General features: G+C 35.8%; 2 protein-coding genes across 4 annotated transcripts in view; both read left to right on the top strand.

The window, feature by feature from the left end:
• Positions 1-1059: 1059 nt before the first annotated feature.
• On the top strand, positions 1060-2544 carry LOC145662420 (STAM-binding protein-like). The gene has a single exon (XM_081727977.1). It carries the CDS (start codon positions 1266-1268, stop codon positions 2469-2471), a length of 1206 nt encoding a protein of 401 aa, XP_081584103.1. The 5' UTR covers positions 1060-1265; the 3' UTR covers positions 2472-2544.
• A 4581-nt stretch (positions 2545-7125) lies between these two features.
• LOC145662421 (uncharacterized) overlaps positions 7126-14475 on the top strand; it is a 30037-nt gene continuing 22687 nt past the window's right edge. For 2 of the 3 annotated variants that reach the window (XM_081727978.1, XM_081727980.1), the window contains exons 1-2: positions 7126-7271; positions 11401-11497. In XM_081727978.1, coding sequence (XP_081584104.1) covers positions 11408-11497 — 90 coding nt within the window. In that variant the 5' untranslated portion in view covers positions 7126-7271; positions 11401-11407. Of the gene's footprint in view, positions 7336-11400; positions 11498-14475 lie in introns of all 3 variants that reach the window. The other variant, XM_081727979.1, reaches the window with a different exon arrangement.

Genomic DNA, 14475 nt, shown 5'->3' on the forward strand with positions numbered 1-14475 from the left:
TAAAATACACTTTGCGCAGCAGTCACACTATCACTCTGCTTGTAAAAGGCTCTCACAGTGATAGCACGTTTTGCATCACCATAATGGTGCGTGACCACTAAATAGCAACGTGTTTTCAACAGCCTCGCATTGGTTCTGAACAACTGCCGGCACTACAGTGTTGCAAACTATAACGTTCAAAATTTACTATTTCCCTGCGCCACTCTGTATAACAACATATTAATGAGAACTGAGAAACTACTCCTATCGATGTTGGATGCCCCCAACCTAAAGCAAAATCTAAAATGACATTACTGCTTTAAAATATGAACAAAAGTATACAAAACAATGGAAAATGGACCCCGAATTCAAGGATTGATTGTGTCCTGTAGACCGAGGCATGCCTAAAACACATTTGATGCAATACTAGTAGCAGCAGTAGTAATAGTATCGAATACTAATATTTATATACATTGACATATTATATACATATATAAATTTTTATATACATTTATATTTATATATGTATATACATTTATATACATTGTAATATTTATATATACATATTGTTGAAAACATAAAAGCCAGATAAGTTACACCTGAAAGTTTAAAACAGTGCATATAGGCATGGAATTTCACTGATGATTCTTTAGCAACTTTTTGTGTCGTCGTTTTGACAACACTGCTGGGAATAACGAAGAGGCGTTAGAGCTCTCGTGCATGGTTTCAATCTCAAAAGAGCATATATATGATGTGTGGAATGTTCTTATTTCTATTGATGCAAATCGCTAAAGTCATATATAACAGAATTATAAAATTGTAAATTAAATTATATTCGCAATATAAAAATTTCAACGTAATCTTTTCTAATAACTCAACTTCTAAAACAACCCCTGCCTCCTCAAAAAGCAATTATGATGTATTTCTAATTTAATTCACCACATTAGGTGAATTTTATGCTTATGCTTCCCAGGCATTTTACTCTTCCTGGGTTCATATCAATTAAACATGTCAAATTAACATATACTTGCATTATTGTTGATAATAATAATAAAATATTGTACATTATCATGGAAACAATCATAGGCTCTACAATGATTTCAAAATTTTCAGTGTTAAAATTTCTTCTTTGTAGTCATGTGAAATGTTATTTGTGATTTCCTTCAAAAATGTTGTATATAAGCAAATAGAAGAAGTCTCACTTCTTTAAGAATTGACATTATAAACTATTTATAGGACAGAGTTAAGTTTAAAACAGAAGAAGTGAGAATAAATTCCTCACCAAAATGAATAGTAAAAGTGTTTCCAGTGGCACCAACACCAACTACAGTAATTCGGCAGATATTTTGAAAGTTAATTTTTCATCTCGCAATATTGTTGAAATGATGCCTGAAAAGAGACTCTCCCTTTTGGAAGAATTTAGCCACAGCATGAGTGTAGATGATAACATCCCGATGCGCCGTTATTATTTCTCAGGGGCTGAAATGATTGCTTTGGCCCGGATCTACTTACAAGAACTAGAATATGATAACGCGTACATGCTGTTTTCAAGATTTATAGATATATTTAGGCACAAACTTCGACGGCACCCAAATTATCAAGATTATACATTTTCAGACGAAGTCTTCCTTACTATTGATGCTCTGTCAAAGCTTTTGAAACACGTTCTTTTACGAAACTATGAAGTAGAATACTTAAATTTCTGTAAGTTGGGCGATGCAAATTTTTTACAAGAAGATAAGTTACGTGTACCAGTAAAAACTATGGAGAGATTTGAAGCCATGTTTCAAAATCATTTTGCGCCTTTGCTTGTGAAGACGTTCACACTTGAACGAGCTAGAACTTCGCTCTCAACTTCAGATTACAAGCTTGATACTCCTTATCTGACCCACGATAAAAATAAAAGATATCCAATCATTATTCCGGCCAAACTCTGCAAGAAGTTTTTGTTTTACGCTGCAGAAAGTACAGCTAACAATTTAAGGACAATGGCATACATATGTGGAATGCTACAAACCGACGAGACCATTTCTGTGAAGAATCTTCTGTTTCCACCTCAACAACAAACAGACAAAACTGTTCACATTGATAATGATAAAAAGAAGATTGTGATTAAGTACCTCAGCGTCAGCCAAACTAAGATCCTCGGCTGGATTTATACTTTCCCCACTGATATGAGCAAAATACCAGGGGAAGACATACATTTTCAATGTCATTTGCAGCAAATGTGCCCTTCTGCTGTTGGAATTGGATGTACTCCGAGATACAATAAGACCATCTTCAATGTGTTGACTACTCACGGGATGAAGGTGATTGGTGCTTGTAAGAATAGAGATAGAGATCATTACCATGAAGAGAACGAGATCCACCCTTTGATCACAGAAGCAACCCACTGCAAAGTTTCTCAAAAAGATTTCTTGCGAGTAATTGATATTCGTGAGTCAGTGTCGCGGAAGGCTGCATTGCATGAAGGAGTACCATCTTTCGCCTAACAATAATTTTTGTACCTATTAATTGACACTGTATTGACATTTAAAAAATAGTAAATCGTTGGACAATCCCGTACACTTGCATTCTATTGTTTTAATATTACTTTTCAAAGTTTATAGTTAGGTTATAGTTTATATTAATTAGGTATATCAATTAGAAAAGGATTTATGGTAGTTACTGCTCATGTATATTTTTCTATCTATCAATAGTGTTAAATTAATAAATTTATAGTATTATTAAGTTGCTCCAAATAAAATATTCGCCTTGAAGTCTGGTGGGAAGCTCACCTCTGCAATACAGGACAGGAATAACTAACTTCAAACGCAGTGGCGGCGTAAGGCAAACTGGGGCCCGGGGCCAGTGAAGTAGATCGGACCCCTTCTCGAACAATCATGATTTATGCATTGCTATTTTTGACATTCATTTGCATACTTATTCTTTCTGTTTATTCCTCCTCCCCCTTTCCCGTTGGTGTGTGTGTGATTAAACCATCTTAATTTGAGATATGTTAAATAAATGGGGGTGACATTCAGCATATATATCATATATATACAGTATATATTCATTTTTAAACAAGGGGCATGACAGAAAAAGGATTAGTATAACGGATTATTGTAAAGGACGAGTGTAACGGAAACTACAACCCATGACAGAAATGACATAATCTTAAGAACAAACAAAACATAACAAAGAATCCAGAATTTATCCGACACCTAAGTTATACTATTCTAGTTTAAAAGCGTATTGTAATTAGATAGAATAGTTTAAGTAATGCTCCTAATAGTATATTTAGAGACAAATTTATGTACAAAATGTAACAATGAGCTGATATTGAAAAATATTCAAATAATAATATAACCGATGAGGTTTCTAAATGTAAGTTCTCAGTTTTCTATAGAATTTTCTTCTTCGGTTCTCGGCTTTGGTGTTTGTCCTGTGCAATTTCTCATGTGATAAGTTTATTCATAGTCTCTCACCTGCAAGGGCGCTCATGTTGTGGTTTCCAAGGGGGGAGGCAAGTATAAGCGGCGTTTCAAAAATAGTTTCAGAACTAACTAATGTGAATAGATTTTGCTGTAACTAATGTAAAAATTCTATTGGATTTTCAATATTCTTAAGCCCAATTTCCTTTAGGGGGCGAGCGCCCCATCTTGCCCCCCCCTGATGGGTGCCCTTGCTCACCTATCTGAGTTTACGCTACATGGGCTTTAGTTGATTAGATTTTTCTCATACAATTAGCCCCATTCACTTTAACATTCGTTTCCTCTCCAGTGATAATACATGATAATTAAACCATTTTTTACCTAGATTTCTCTCTAGTGCGTGTCTTCTTCATTTATCTTTTACTAGATTTCTCCCCAGTGATAATATACGATCTATTTAGTGCTACTGCTTTTGCCGAAATATCAATAAATAGTTAAACATTAGAATCTTTCTCTCCTGTTTGTTCTTTTAACTATTGTTTCCAGATTTCACACTTGTTTTATGATTCCATTACGAGTATTTTGTATTTAATAATTCAGTCATATTTATATTCTGCCACTTATGACTGTTTCCATTACCACTTACTAACACACTTAGTATTAGAATATACTGTAACAAAAAATCCTGAATGTATTGAATAATTGGGGATAGGGCTACATCATAGATTACATATGTAAGCACTGAATTCTACCATCCTACTTTTCATTATCAACCATTACCAGTCAATTGACAGATCTTGACGACTTTTTATTATTCTTTTGCTACTTTTGTATTTTTATTGTCTTAAGTTGAAACCTGAAACTACTTTCGGCAATAGTTCCACTACCTTAGCCTGTGTTCCGCCAGCATTCAGAATGCTACCTTCCTTGCTTTAGTAGCTGCGAAAGTATAACTATATTATCAAAATCCAAAGTAGATGCTATTCCATTATCGATAGAAAGAATGTCCGGATTCGTGTCTTTCTTGACTCGTAGTGGAGCATAAGTATGGTCTTATCAGCTTCATTTTGCTGAAAGACCTTTCAAATGATGCGACAAATACCGGTAGTGTTATCAAAATCTGAAGAGCGGTTACCAAACTTTTGTAAGCTTCAAGTCCCATTGAAAATACCTATTTCAGTATATCTTGTGGGGAAAAGTCAAGTTCTTCTTTAGGTTTCTAAGCACAAACTTAGTGAACGGATTATATATAAATAATTCTATGTAATCCAGATCATTCGGTTAGAACAAAGCCAAATCAGAGCAACAAACATGGTTTTAACCTTTCCTCGCTCTCATCATTTAGCTGCTGCACAAAGTTGGCAAAGTAAGAAAATAGTTCTATTTTATTTCTATCTAAATATAGAAGGGAGCAATATAACATAATTCACGTTTTTTTCTTTTGAACATTTGAACACTTGCTTTCTTATTGAACATCTTATTCACTCTAAATTTGTGGGCTGAAGTGTAAATTTATACGCCAAGAAACAAGAGCAAAAAAAGAGAAACCAGCTAAGCAAAAGGGTTTCGCTCGCTGAAAATTCGACTTGTAAAGGACGAAAGAAAAAAGACAGAAGGAAAACAAGCGAATCAGCAACTATAGCGTCTGCACCAAAGAGCTTTTAGTTAGGAACAGAATGCTAGTACCCTAATATAAAGGTAACCAAGAAAGTTCTGTCACTCTTTCACCAACCACACTGAACATCGATATGTCACCTAAGACGTACCTGGAAAATCAAAAATAGTCCCCATCAGCATTGACGACCTTCTGCCAACGTTTTGGAAGGCCATGGATTTCGTCGCGGTAGAACTTGGTGGGCCGTGCAGCGAAGAAGGTATCAAGTGCATTTTGCACCTTTACTAGAGATTTGAACAGGCGTCCTCTAAGGTGATTGTCCAAGGAATGGAACAAGTAATAATCGGACGATCCAATGTCCGGGGAGTGTGGCGGATGCAATAGTGTTTTCCATCTAAGGCGTGGAATGGTGTTCAGGGTCATCCTAGCCACGTGGAGCTTAGCGATGTTCTGTAACAAGGAGAAAACCTTTGCGATTCAGAAGTGCTTTCTCCAGAGTTTTGAGTTTTTTAAAACACTTCTCAACTGCTGACAGTACACAGTTCCGTTGATGCTTTGACCAGCTGGTAGCATTTCCCGATGCGCGATGCCGCGAGCAGTCCACCAAACACACAGGAGGACCACTTATTTTTCACCTACATTTAGCTTCTTTCTTTAATTATTTTGGGGGACCTCCAAGAGAGTAAACGTTTGTATTATTATTTTTTCACCTACATTCAGCTTTTCCTTTAAATTTCTTTGGGAGCCCACAAGATAATAAAACTTATTTTTAATCTACATTCAGTTTTTCTTTAAATTTCTTTGCAGGTCTCCAAGAGAGTGAGGCCCTAACCTATATGTTGTTTAGCTTATACGGAAATCCGGCACTGATTAGTTTTATTAGACAGATGTTTTTGTTGTTTCATCTGTTATTTGCTGTAATATTGATTGACAACTAATCAATATTTACCTTTACTTTTAGGGAAGCTGTGAATTATAAACCTTGACGGCCCTTGTACCTCACGCTAACAAGTTTCTTCAGTAATTATTTTTTACCTACCGTCCGGGGCCCCCACAAAGTGGGGCCCGGGGCGGGAGCACCGCTCGCCCTGCCCTTACGCCACCACTGGTCAAACGTTTAACATTAAACTTTGTGCATATCTAGCAAACAGATCGGGGTACCCAGACAAAGAGAAGGCGTGTTTCGTTGAACAGGGTCATGTGCAGGGACGGATCTAGAAGGTAAAGACGCAGGGGCACCCAGAATCCAAACTTAACAACAAAGAATAATAATTGTTGTTTTATTGAAAAAACTGGGGGGCCTAGGACCCTGGCCCTGTGTTAAATCCGCCAATGGTAGTATGTAAGTGCATCATGAGAATACACAATTGCTAATTACATTTCTTTATGAATTCAAACTTGGAATATTCAGCACAGCAAACGAAAAAAAAAATTAACAGCGCATTTCGTTGGTTTATCAAATTTCGTTCGTGCCACACAGCATTGCAAAATGAGCCCCTTGGGTACTGTGTACCCATCAAGTACACTGTGAAAGTGGATCCTTAGGAAAATGTTCGTGGAAGAGATTATGTAATATCTTTCGGGACACGGTCCTTTTAAGCCACACGTTAAGAGACTAAATATCGATAGTAATGACCGTGTGAATGTGAGAATATTCAGTATTCACAACATATTGTATGGGATTGTGAACTATAGAATCGGAAGAAATTAAAACTGAAAGGAACAGACTGAAGGTATTGAATTTGAATAAAAAAGATTTATTTTTAATAGACGAAAACATATTAAAACTATAACAAGAATAACATAGGAGAAAAGGAAATACTATCCACAAACTGAAACTGATTGTTAAGAAATTTTAGTGAAGTCGTCATAAGTTCCAGAACAAACAAGAAAACATTTCTGATAATAATCAAGAGTTCGATGATAAATGCTTTTTAAGTATTGATAACTGTCTTGTAAAAAGAATTTAGAGTTTCTGTGTTATGTATGATCAGTGGTGTTTGCTTTTGAATTTATGTGTGAAAAACTAGAAATAGAAAAATGGAATGCTGGTGGAAAATAAGGTCCTTTCAATGATAATTTTAAGGGTTTTTGTCGTTGAAAAATTTGCGAGCATTTACCTTACAACACTGTCAATTTCCGTTATTATGTTGACAGACGTGGATGCACGGACGCAACGCAGCATATTTGCACTGGCTGACTGACAGAGGGCGCATAGCGCAACTTAAGACATTCATACCGGGAGTGAGAACATAGTGTTTACGGTAGTATTTTTGTTTTTATTAAAAACTATTTTAACGTGCTGTGACATTTAAACTAAAAGTGAATGTTAGTATTAAAGCTTACTGCACAAATTAATTATAATCCGTAGTTGTAACATTTTTAATTATAAGAAATTTATTTTGAAAATGACGTGGATCATTAACATTGGTAAAAAATAGCTTCACAACCTGCTAAAGTAGATATGTTGCCAGTTGACCGCATGAATGTAATATTGATTTACCAAAATTTGGTTAGTTGTACAGGTAAAGAATATTGGTGTAATTACATCATAAGTTCAAATGTGGTGCCTTTGGATAAAATCAACTGTAATATTTTAACAGTTAATATTTTGATGCAGGTGTAGAATAGTCCGTCAAACAATAATGATAATAAGAAAAACTTTCCTTGCTTTAGATCATTCCTTAATACGTTAGGAACTGTTATTATTCTGACGCACTCCGAAGTAATTACATACATATTGATTGGTATTATTTAGTTCCTCCCTCAAATCGTTTGGTAGTGGTTCTGGCTCACTTGGTAGTGATTACGGTTCGTTATTTGTAACTGTGATGAATTGAACGTATAACATAAAAACTACAGTTCAGTAGCCAATTTGTGCTAGGTGGCCACGGAAAATCACGAATGCTATCTAACCGTGTCAGATCAGGAGTACAGCAGGGGAGCCTGAGTGGCTGCAAGGAGGTGCGTCCATAGGGAATAAGTGTGTCAGCCATTTAGTTTACAACGGCTCACTATAAGTCACAGTACGGGTACCGGCCCCCGAGCCTTCGATGGTTTGGGAGATAATGCTAAATGTCATATTGATAATATGCGCGCAAACTGATGTGCTTTCCCTTACGAGCATAAGTTTGCATCTCACGTACGCCTTAAAAACTATGTGCAAAACATACAAAGCAACACGTGCTAGGTTGCCCCTTAAAGAGAAAGCCCGGCAGGGGTTTGTTGGGTTCTGTTCTCTACATAAAATGGACAAATTAAAGACTTCCCCAAATTTCCGTACACTTTACAATCTGTGGATCCGTATAGTGAAACTGCAGCGAGAATGCTATCTAACCATCAGGGCACAAGCGCAACAGAAAGGCCCGGGCGGGGGATACGTTCGTAAGGAGCAAGCACATAAGTGACGAAGGCTTTGCATATAAACGAGGATAGTCTAAAATCATATGATACCGTATTAAAACACATACGTTAGATTACATGTAACGGTTTCACACTAGTGCAGGAAGCAATGGCGTAACAATAGCCTTTGGCTCCCCTAGGCAAAATCCGTAGTGGCACCCCCTCAACCATCGAATGACCATCTATTAGGGTTGGCTGGTTTAAAACATATTTTAAACCAAAAACCGAAAAATGTTCGTAAACGTGTAAGTGTTTGTAAGATCTTGATGAACACACATTTGTGGGTTATCACGTTTCACTCCCGTATATTATTCGTATTATATTCAGACCTAAATTCCCCATTCATTACTCAAAAAGATTATACTACAAAAGCAACTTTTTATATATATATATATGTATAAGTTTATGAATGTATGTTTTGTGATTTTTTTATAGTTTGTTATTGTTGTTATGTAATTGCAGTCAAAGAAAAATTCTAAATATTGTTTCGTTCCAATAATGTTTACTATTGATACTTTTCTTTTTTGGGTGTATGGGTCATACGAACCCCACGAGAGGCCTTTAGTGAAATGAGAAGTATCTTTGGTATCTATTTATGTATAAATGTCTGAGCCAAAGTGGACTCAAATAATTCGTATCTTTATTCACTTTTCTTACTGATATGCAAATTAAGTCTTTTTTTTTTTTTAACGGAGTAATAGAAGTCGTTGTTAACCAGGGTTGGCAAAAGCCATGGTTTTTATTGAAAAAACCAAAAAACCCGGGTTTTTTGGTTTAAATAATTTGCATTATGTATTTATATCACATATGGACAGAAATAAGTTCGTTCCGCTTTGGTGTTATTATGCAACAACCGGGTTATGCTGGAAGGGGTCACATAAGCTTAAAGCGGAATCCAAACCGCTTTTCGGCTTACATCCAGGAAAAATTGTCCTCCATTTGAACTCGAAACCGGGAGTATTTGGCCACAAATGCTATGCGTCTGCTGACTCACTCACGAAGGATTCCTGATAAAAGTACGTTGTATTGATCTTTACATACTTGTTAATATAATTGTTAAGAGTCATTTCAGAAGGACAATAAGATAAACTGTTGCCCAAGTTTCTAAATACTGCAGAGTACTAAAGAACTAAGTTAGTCCAAGTTAGTTCACTACAACTTTTATTAGTACAAGTTAAAAAATACGACGACTTAATTTGCATATGAGTAAGAAAAGGACTAAAAATACGAATTATTTGAGTCTACTTTGGCTCTGACCCACTTATACATAAAGAGATACCAAACAAATATTTTTGATTTCAATAAATGCCCCTCGTGGAGGTTTGTATGACCCCCTCCCCCCAAAAAGTACATTTCCATGTATTTTATCAATAGCAAACATGATTAAAACGAAACAATATTTAGAATTTTTCTTTGCAGTTGGATAACAATAATAACCATAAAAAAATCAGAAAAGAAACATAAAAAACACAGAAGTTGCTTTTGTAGTATAATCCCTTTGAGTAATGAATGGGGAATTTAGGTCTAAATACAATACAATTATATACGGAAATGAAACGTCATAGCCACAAATGTGTGTTCATCAAGATTTTAAGAACACTTACACTTTTATGAACATTTTTCGTTTTTTGCTTTAAACCATTTTTTTTTTTTTCAAACAGCTGGTGTAAACCAGCCAACCCTTTTGTTAACTAACTTGGACAAAATTAGTTCTTCTGTACTCTGTAGTACTTTGAAATTGTCCATGTGTAATTCTGTATAATGGTTTCACTTCTGCAACTCTTTGTCTTTTTGTTCTTTCATTTATGGATGCCTTAAAATATCAGATAATATTTTCAAATATTTAGAATCAATATTAACAGATTGTGTGTAACAAAATACGTCGAATCCATACCCAGGAGGCCGGTGTACAGAGCTTTTGTAAAAATAAAATATTTGAGTTTTACGTCCCACGCATATGGCGGCTAGGCTAAAGGAGACGGTGGTGAGGACGAATGAAGAAAATGAGAGAACTCCAAGGAAACTCACGCACATGGTATTTGTCCACCACAAAGTTCACTTGGCGCACTGGGATCGAACCAGGTATCCCAAGCACCAGAGGTGAACACTCTACCCCTGAGCCACCGCGACCCTCTACAGAACTTTTGTATATGTTTGTGTGGAGGGGGGAGTGTAATCATACTGTACGTCTCGCTCCACCAGATACACAAGAAAAATTCGGGAGTTTCACGATCTTCTTTCTAATGCAACTCTTTTTCGTTCTTATTTGTGTAATTATCCAAGTATAGTCAGAGTGGAGAGCATCGACTGCAGGAGTGAGAGAGTGTTTGGCTGTTCTGGGTGGCGTCGGCAGGGTATGCCGAAGATCCCGGTCCAGTCAAGTCACTTTTTCACTCTTTGTAAGCAACTACTCATAAAGCAACAAGAGGACCCGTGCTGAGGACATGATGACTATTTGCCGAAACGTACACAGTTAAATTTTTTTTTTTTTGGGATAAGTACAATTTTAATAGGTATCTCATAATACGCGTCCTATTGAGTCAAGTAACAATTACGTTGCTAGAATTTACTTTGTTTTCGTATCATGTTTCGATTTCATAAGATTACATTTCCATATAAACGTCAGGGGTTTATGTTCTAGATGTGATCATACAATGAGCGGCAAGATAAACATTACAGTGAAAGGACGAATATTAAACCTAACCTAATCTGACTTTTGCGGGGGAGGGGGAAGCTAATAGAAAATATCCAAAATATAAGCACATTGTTAAAATTATCTTCCTGTTTTGAAGGAGTCTTTAAACGAAATGTAATCTTCATCGACATTGACGATGATCTTCCGAACTAACCACATTAACGTTACTTTATTTACTAAGCGTTAACGACTAGAGCTGACATTTTGTTTTTCTAATCAGAAATATCAAAGGTAATAGTAGTAACGTATTTTATTCTGTGAAAGTTGAAAAGCTAATATTTCTTTTACCTCTCCAGTTTCAGAATGCCGAAGTTAAATCTTCGTGACAAATTTGAAGATGGTCAGCTGGATTTGAGCATGTTAGATCTGGAGGAGGTTCCAGTTAGAGATATTGTAGGTATATTTTTAAGAAAGCTCACAGAAGTAGTTTAAATTTTTTTAGACTCCTCTTTAACTAGTTTTATCAGTTTGATTAGTAATGGAAACTATAGGGTACATACTATATAAGAAATATACTGTACTTACCTGTGTACCTTTGTAATTTTCTTGTCTATGCATTAAGTAATATAAATATTTCAATCCTCAGAGACCTTCTTTGGAAGGTCTCCAGTGAAACTGAGTGAAGTTATCGCGAAGATCCTCCTGAGGATTGAAGTATTGATGGTATTAAGTACATAGACAAGAACACAGCGGTACAAAGGTGAGACTATTATTTCTTGTATCAATATAATCAGTTTTATAGATATGCTGTCAATAGACCAAAGAAGAGAAATTTCCAGTTTCACAAGCCGTAGACTTACTATTTTAGATGTTCACAACTAGAAACAAGAGATTGTGCACTAAAATCATGCAAAATAAGTCCTAAAATTTAACTAATAATAATAAGGACAAACATTCAAGAATTGAAATGAAGTTACGTATTGTATTGAAATAATCTAGAAAACTATATGTTCGTTGTTTGTAAAGAATATCTTTTAAAGAAAGAAACATTAAATTTTCCCTAGGGTCATTCCACGTTAGTTCATCCAAGCCATGTCACCAGCCGACTTGGATTTTGATTATATTTGGTGCACTTAGTCTACAACAACTTGTGCAAAATTTCAGACCTCTCGCTTAACCCGTTCCCAAGTTAATGGTCCATCAAAATTTGGACATGGTAGGCAAAAACTTCTCGCGGCAGCCGGAAATGGTGCATCGAGGTTTAAAATTGCCGTAGTAGCATGCTGACATGAATCCTTTGAAGCAACAGACCTATCCATTCTGTAGAATCTGTAGATTTCAAATCTGCGGTCAGATTTGACATAGCATCAACCTAAAGTACACTTTTGTACAAAAAACTTTTAAAAGGTATGCTTGAGAAGCGAGCCTCAAATAGGAGCACAAAAATGGTTCTATTTCAGAAAGTACCATATTCGTAGAAATAATTCCTAGATATTCTGAAAAAGCATGAAATGTCCTATAAAATGAAATGAAAATCTTTTTGGTTCTTTGGCTTAGTGCTAAACAAGAAATAAAAATGCAGTTTTCCACAACGTACAGGTAATTGTAGTATTTCCCAGGACTCAAAAACACTTACGTAGCCCTTTACTTTTTTTTCAGGTTTTCCATTTCTGTTCAATTAATAATTTGCATTTATGACTCAGTTGGTATTGCCTGGAGTCTCAATAACAGATATGTGCTCTACTGGGACCCAACATATGTCATCTCTGCTAGGCCAATAAAAGGATGCTGCAGGCCAAGCTGGATGCATGAATTTTATATTTATATCTGCATTGTCAACATCTACTTCTACTACTAGTCCGATATACCATTTATTATCATAGATGCATGCTACAAGTCAATTAACTTTAATATCCTGGCAAGCCAATTGTTCCAACTGATCATATTCTGGTGCAAAGTTAAACTCTAACTCTGGTGTTTTATCTGCACTCAATCGTGTTGCTGTTATAACTGTATTTGACAGTGGCACAAACCTATCAAAAGCTCTTGTGCGTGCTACAGTCGGAGCAATCTAGAAACGATTTGCTAAGACACTTCTTACATTGTTAATCTCGGATATAATTTTCGAAGACTGACGCTTGTAAAAATCTACGTTTATTCGTTGCCTGGTTTTGAAATGGCTTCTGCAGATTTGGCTTTGTAATGCAGCGTTTCACACTGCCACCGATGCTATCACGAGGTAATTTGGCATGGCTGGTGGCAGTAAAAGACCAACAAGCAAGATATTCAAAAGTCTTAGAGATGATGGCACAGAGTATCAAGCTCTTACAGTCTTTGTACTGTGCATCACATCCATCTGTTACATATTCGACATTTTTTTAATATGTGGATAGTTACTCTTTAAGAATGACATGGTTGCAGATTGGACTTCATACACAAAAGGCACGTCGTGATGTAAGACATCAGATAAACGTCGAGATTTCTCAGTTAAACGGTTAGTTTCAATAAAATAAAGTACAACAGGGTGTAAGGTACTTGACACATGTAAGTCTGTATCTCATTTTGTAATATAAAACCCTAATTCTCTGCAAAGTCCATCAATATAATGGCTTCATCATGAGAGAGATTTTGTTTACGTCCCTTTAGATAAGTTGCCTTTTAGCAATGAAAGAATGGGGTATTATTCTTTGGAGCTTCTGAACAAAATGAGCAATGAACTCTGGAATTGGTAGTGTTCTTTCTACTAACTACGATCAGCATTGACCCACTCTTCAAAGCTCACCTGCTCGTCATCCCAGTACTCTTCGATTTTGTTTTTAGAGATATTGTTATTTTACTGCTGTCCTGGGGAAATTTCACACACTCCTAACATATAATTTCTCTTACCTTTATCACACACCATCAGTGAAATTGCATAATCAAGATCTTCCTTTTTAAACTGATGACAAGCAACAATAAATCTACATTTTGATGAGTAGTACACAAACAGACATTGTGTGTACCTGTTGAATTTGCAACAACACACCATTTAGGCATTAATAAGCAGAATTGGAAAACCCAATTTTAATGTCAGGATATGTTTTTCTTTGAAAGCAACATAAAGTTCACTTAGATTGCACAATATTAGTCGTTTTTGCATATAGAGATTTCTTTTAATACTCACAAAATATTTTCTTCTAGGAAGTATCCGACTAAATTTGTCATCTTGATAGAAATTTTGAACTAAAGTTAGTTTCTTCAGGTAGTATTTCTTTAATCGGTGTTCTGCTAAGGAGCATCTACCTTTGTTTTCACTTAATGCTCCAGCCTGCCTAACCATGTATTCACTAACATTAAAGGCATCAGATACTTTGCGGGACCATGGCTCTGAAGCAATAGTGAGAATTTGAAGTCTTTCACGTCTATTTGCTATTGCTATCATCCGCTTCATT

This window comes from Thermobia domestica, chromosome 10 (assembly GCF_964235325.1).
Source record: "Thermobia domestica chromosome 10, izTheDome1.hap1.1, whole genome shotgun sequence".
In the NCBI taxonomy this organism is placed as follows: domain Eukaryota; kingdom Metazoa; phylum Arthropoda; class Insecta; order Zygentoma; family Lepismatidae; genus Thermobia; species Thermobia domestica.

What these genes read in the sequence shown, in the direction of transcription:
- LOC145662420 (XM_081727977.1), top strand. Translation starts at nt 1,266, where the DNA reads ATGAATAGTAAAAGTGTTTCCAGTGGCACCAACACCAACTACAGTAAT.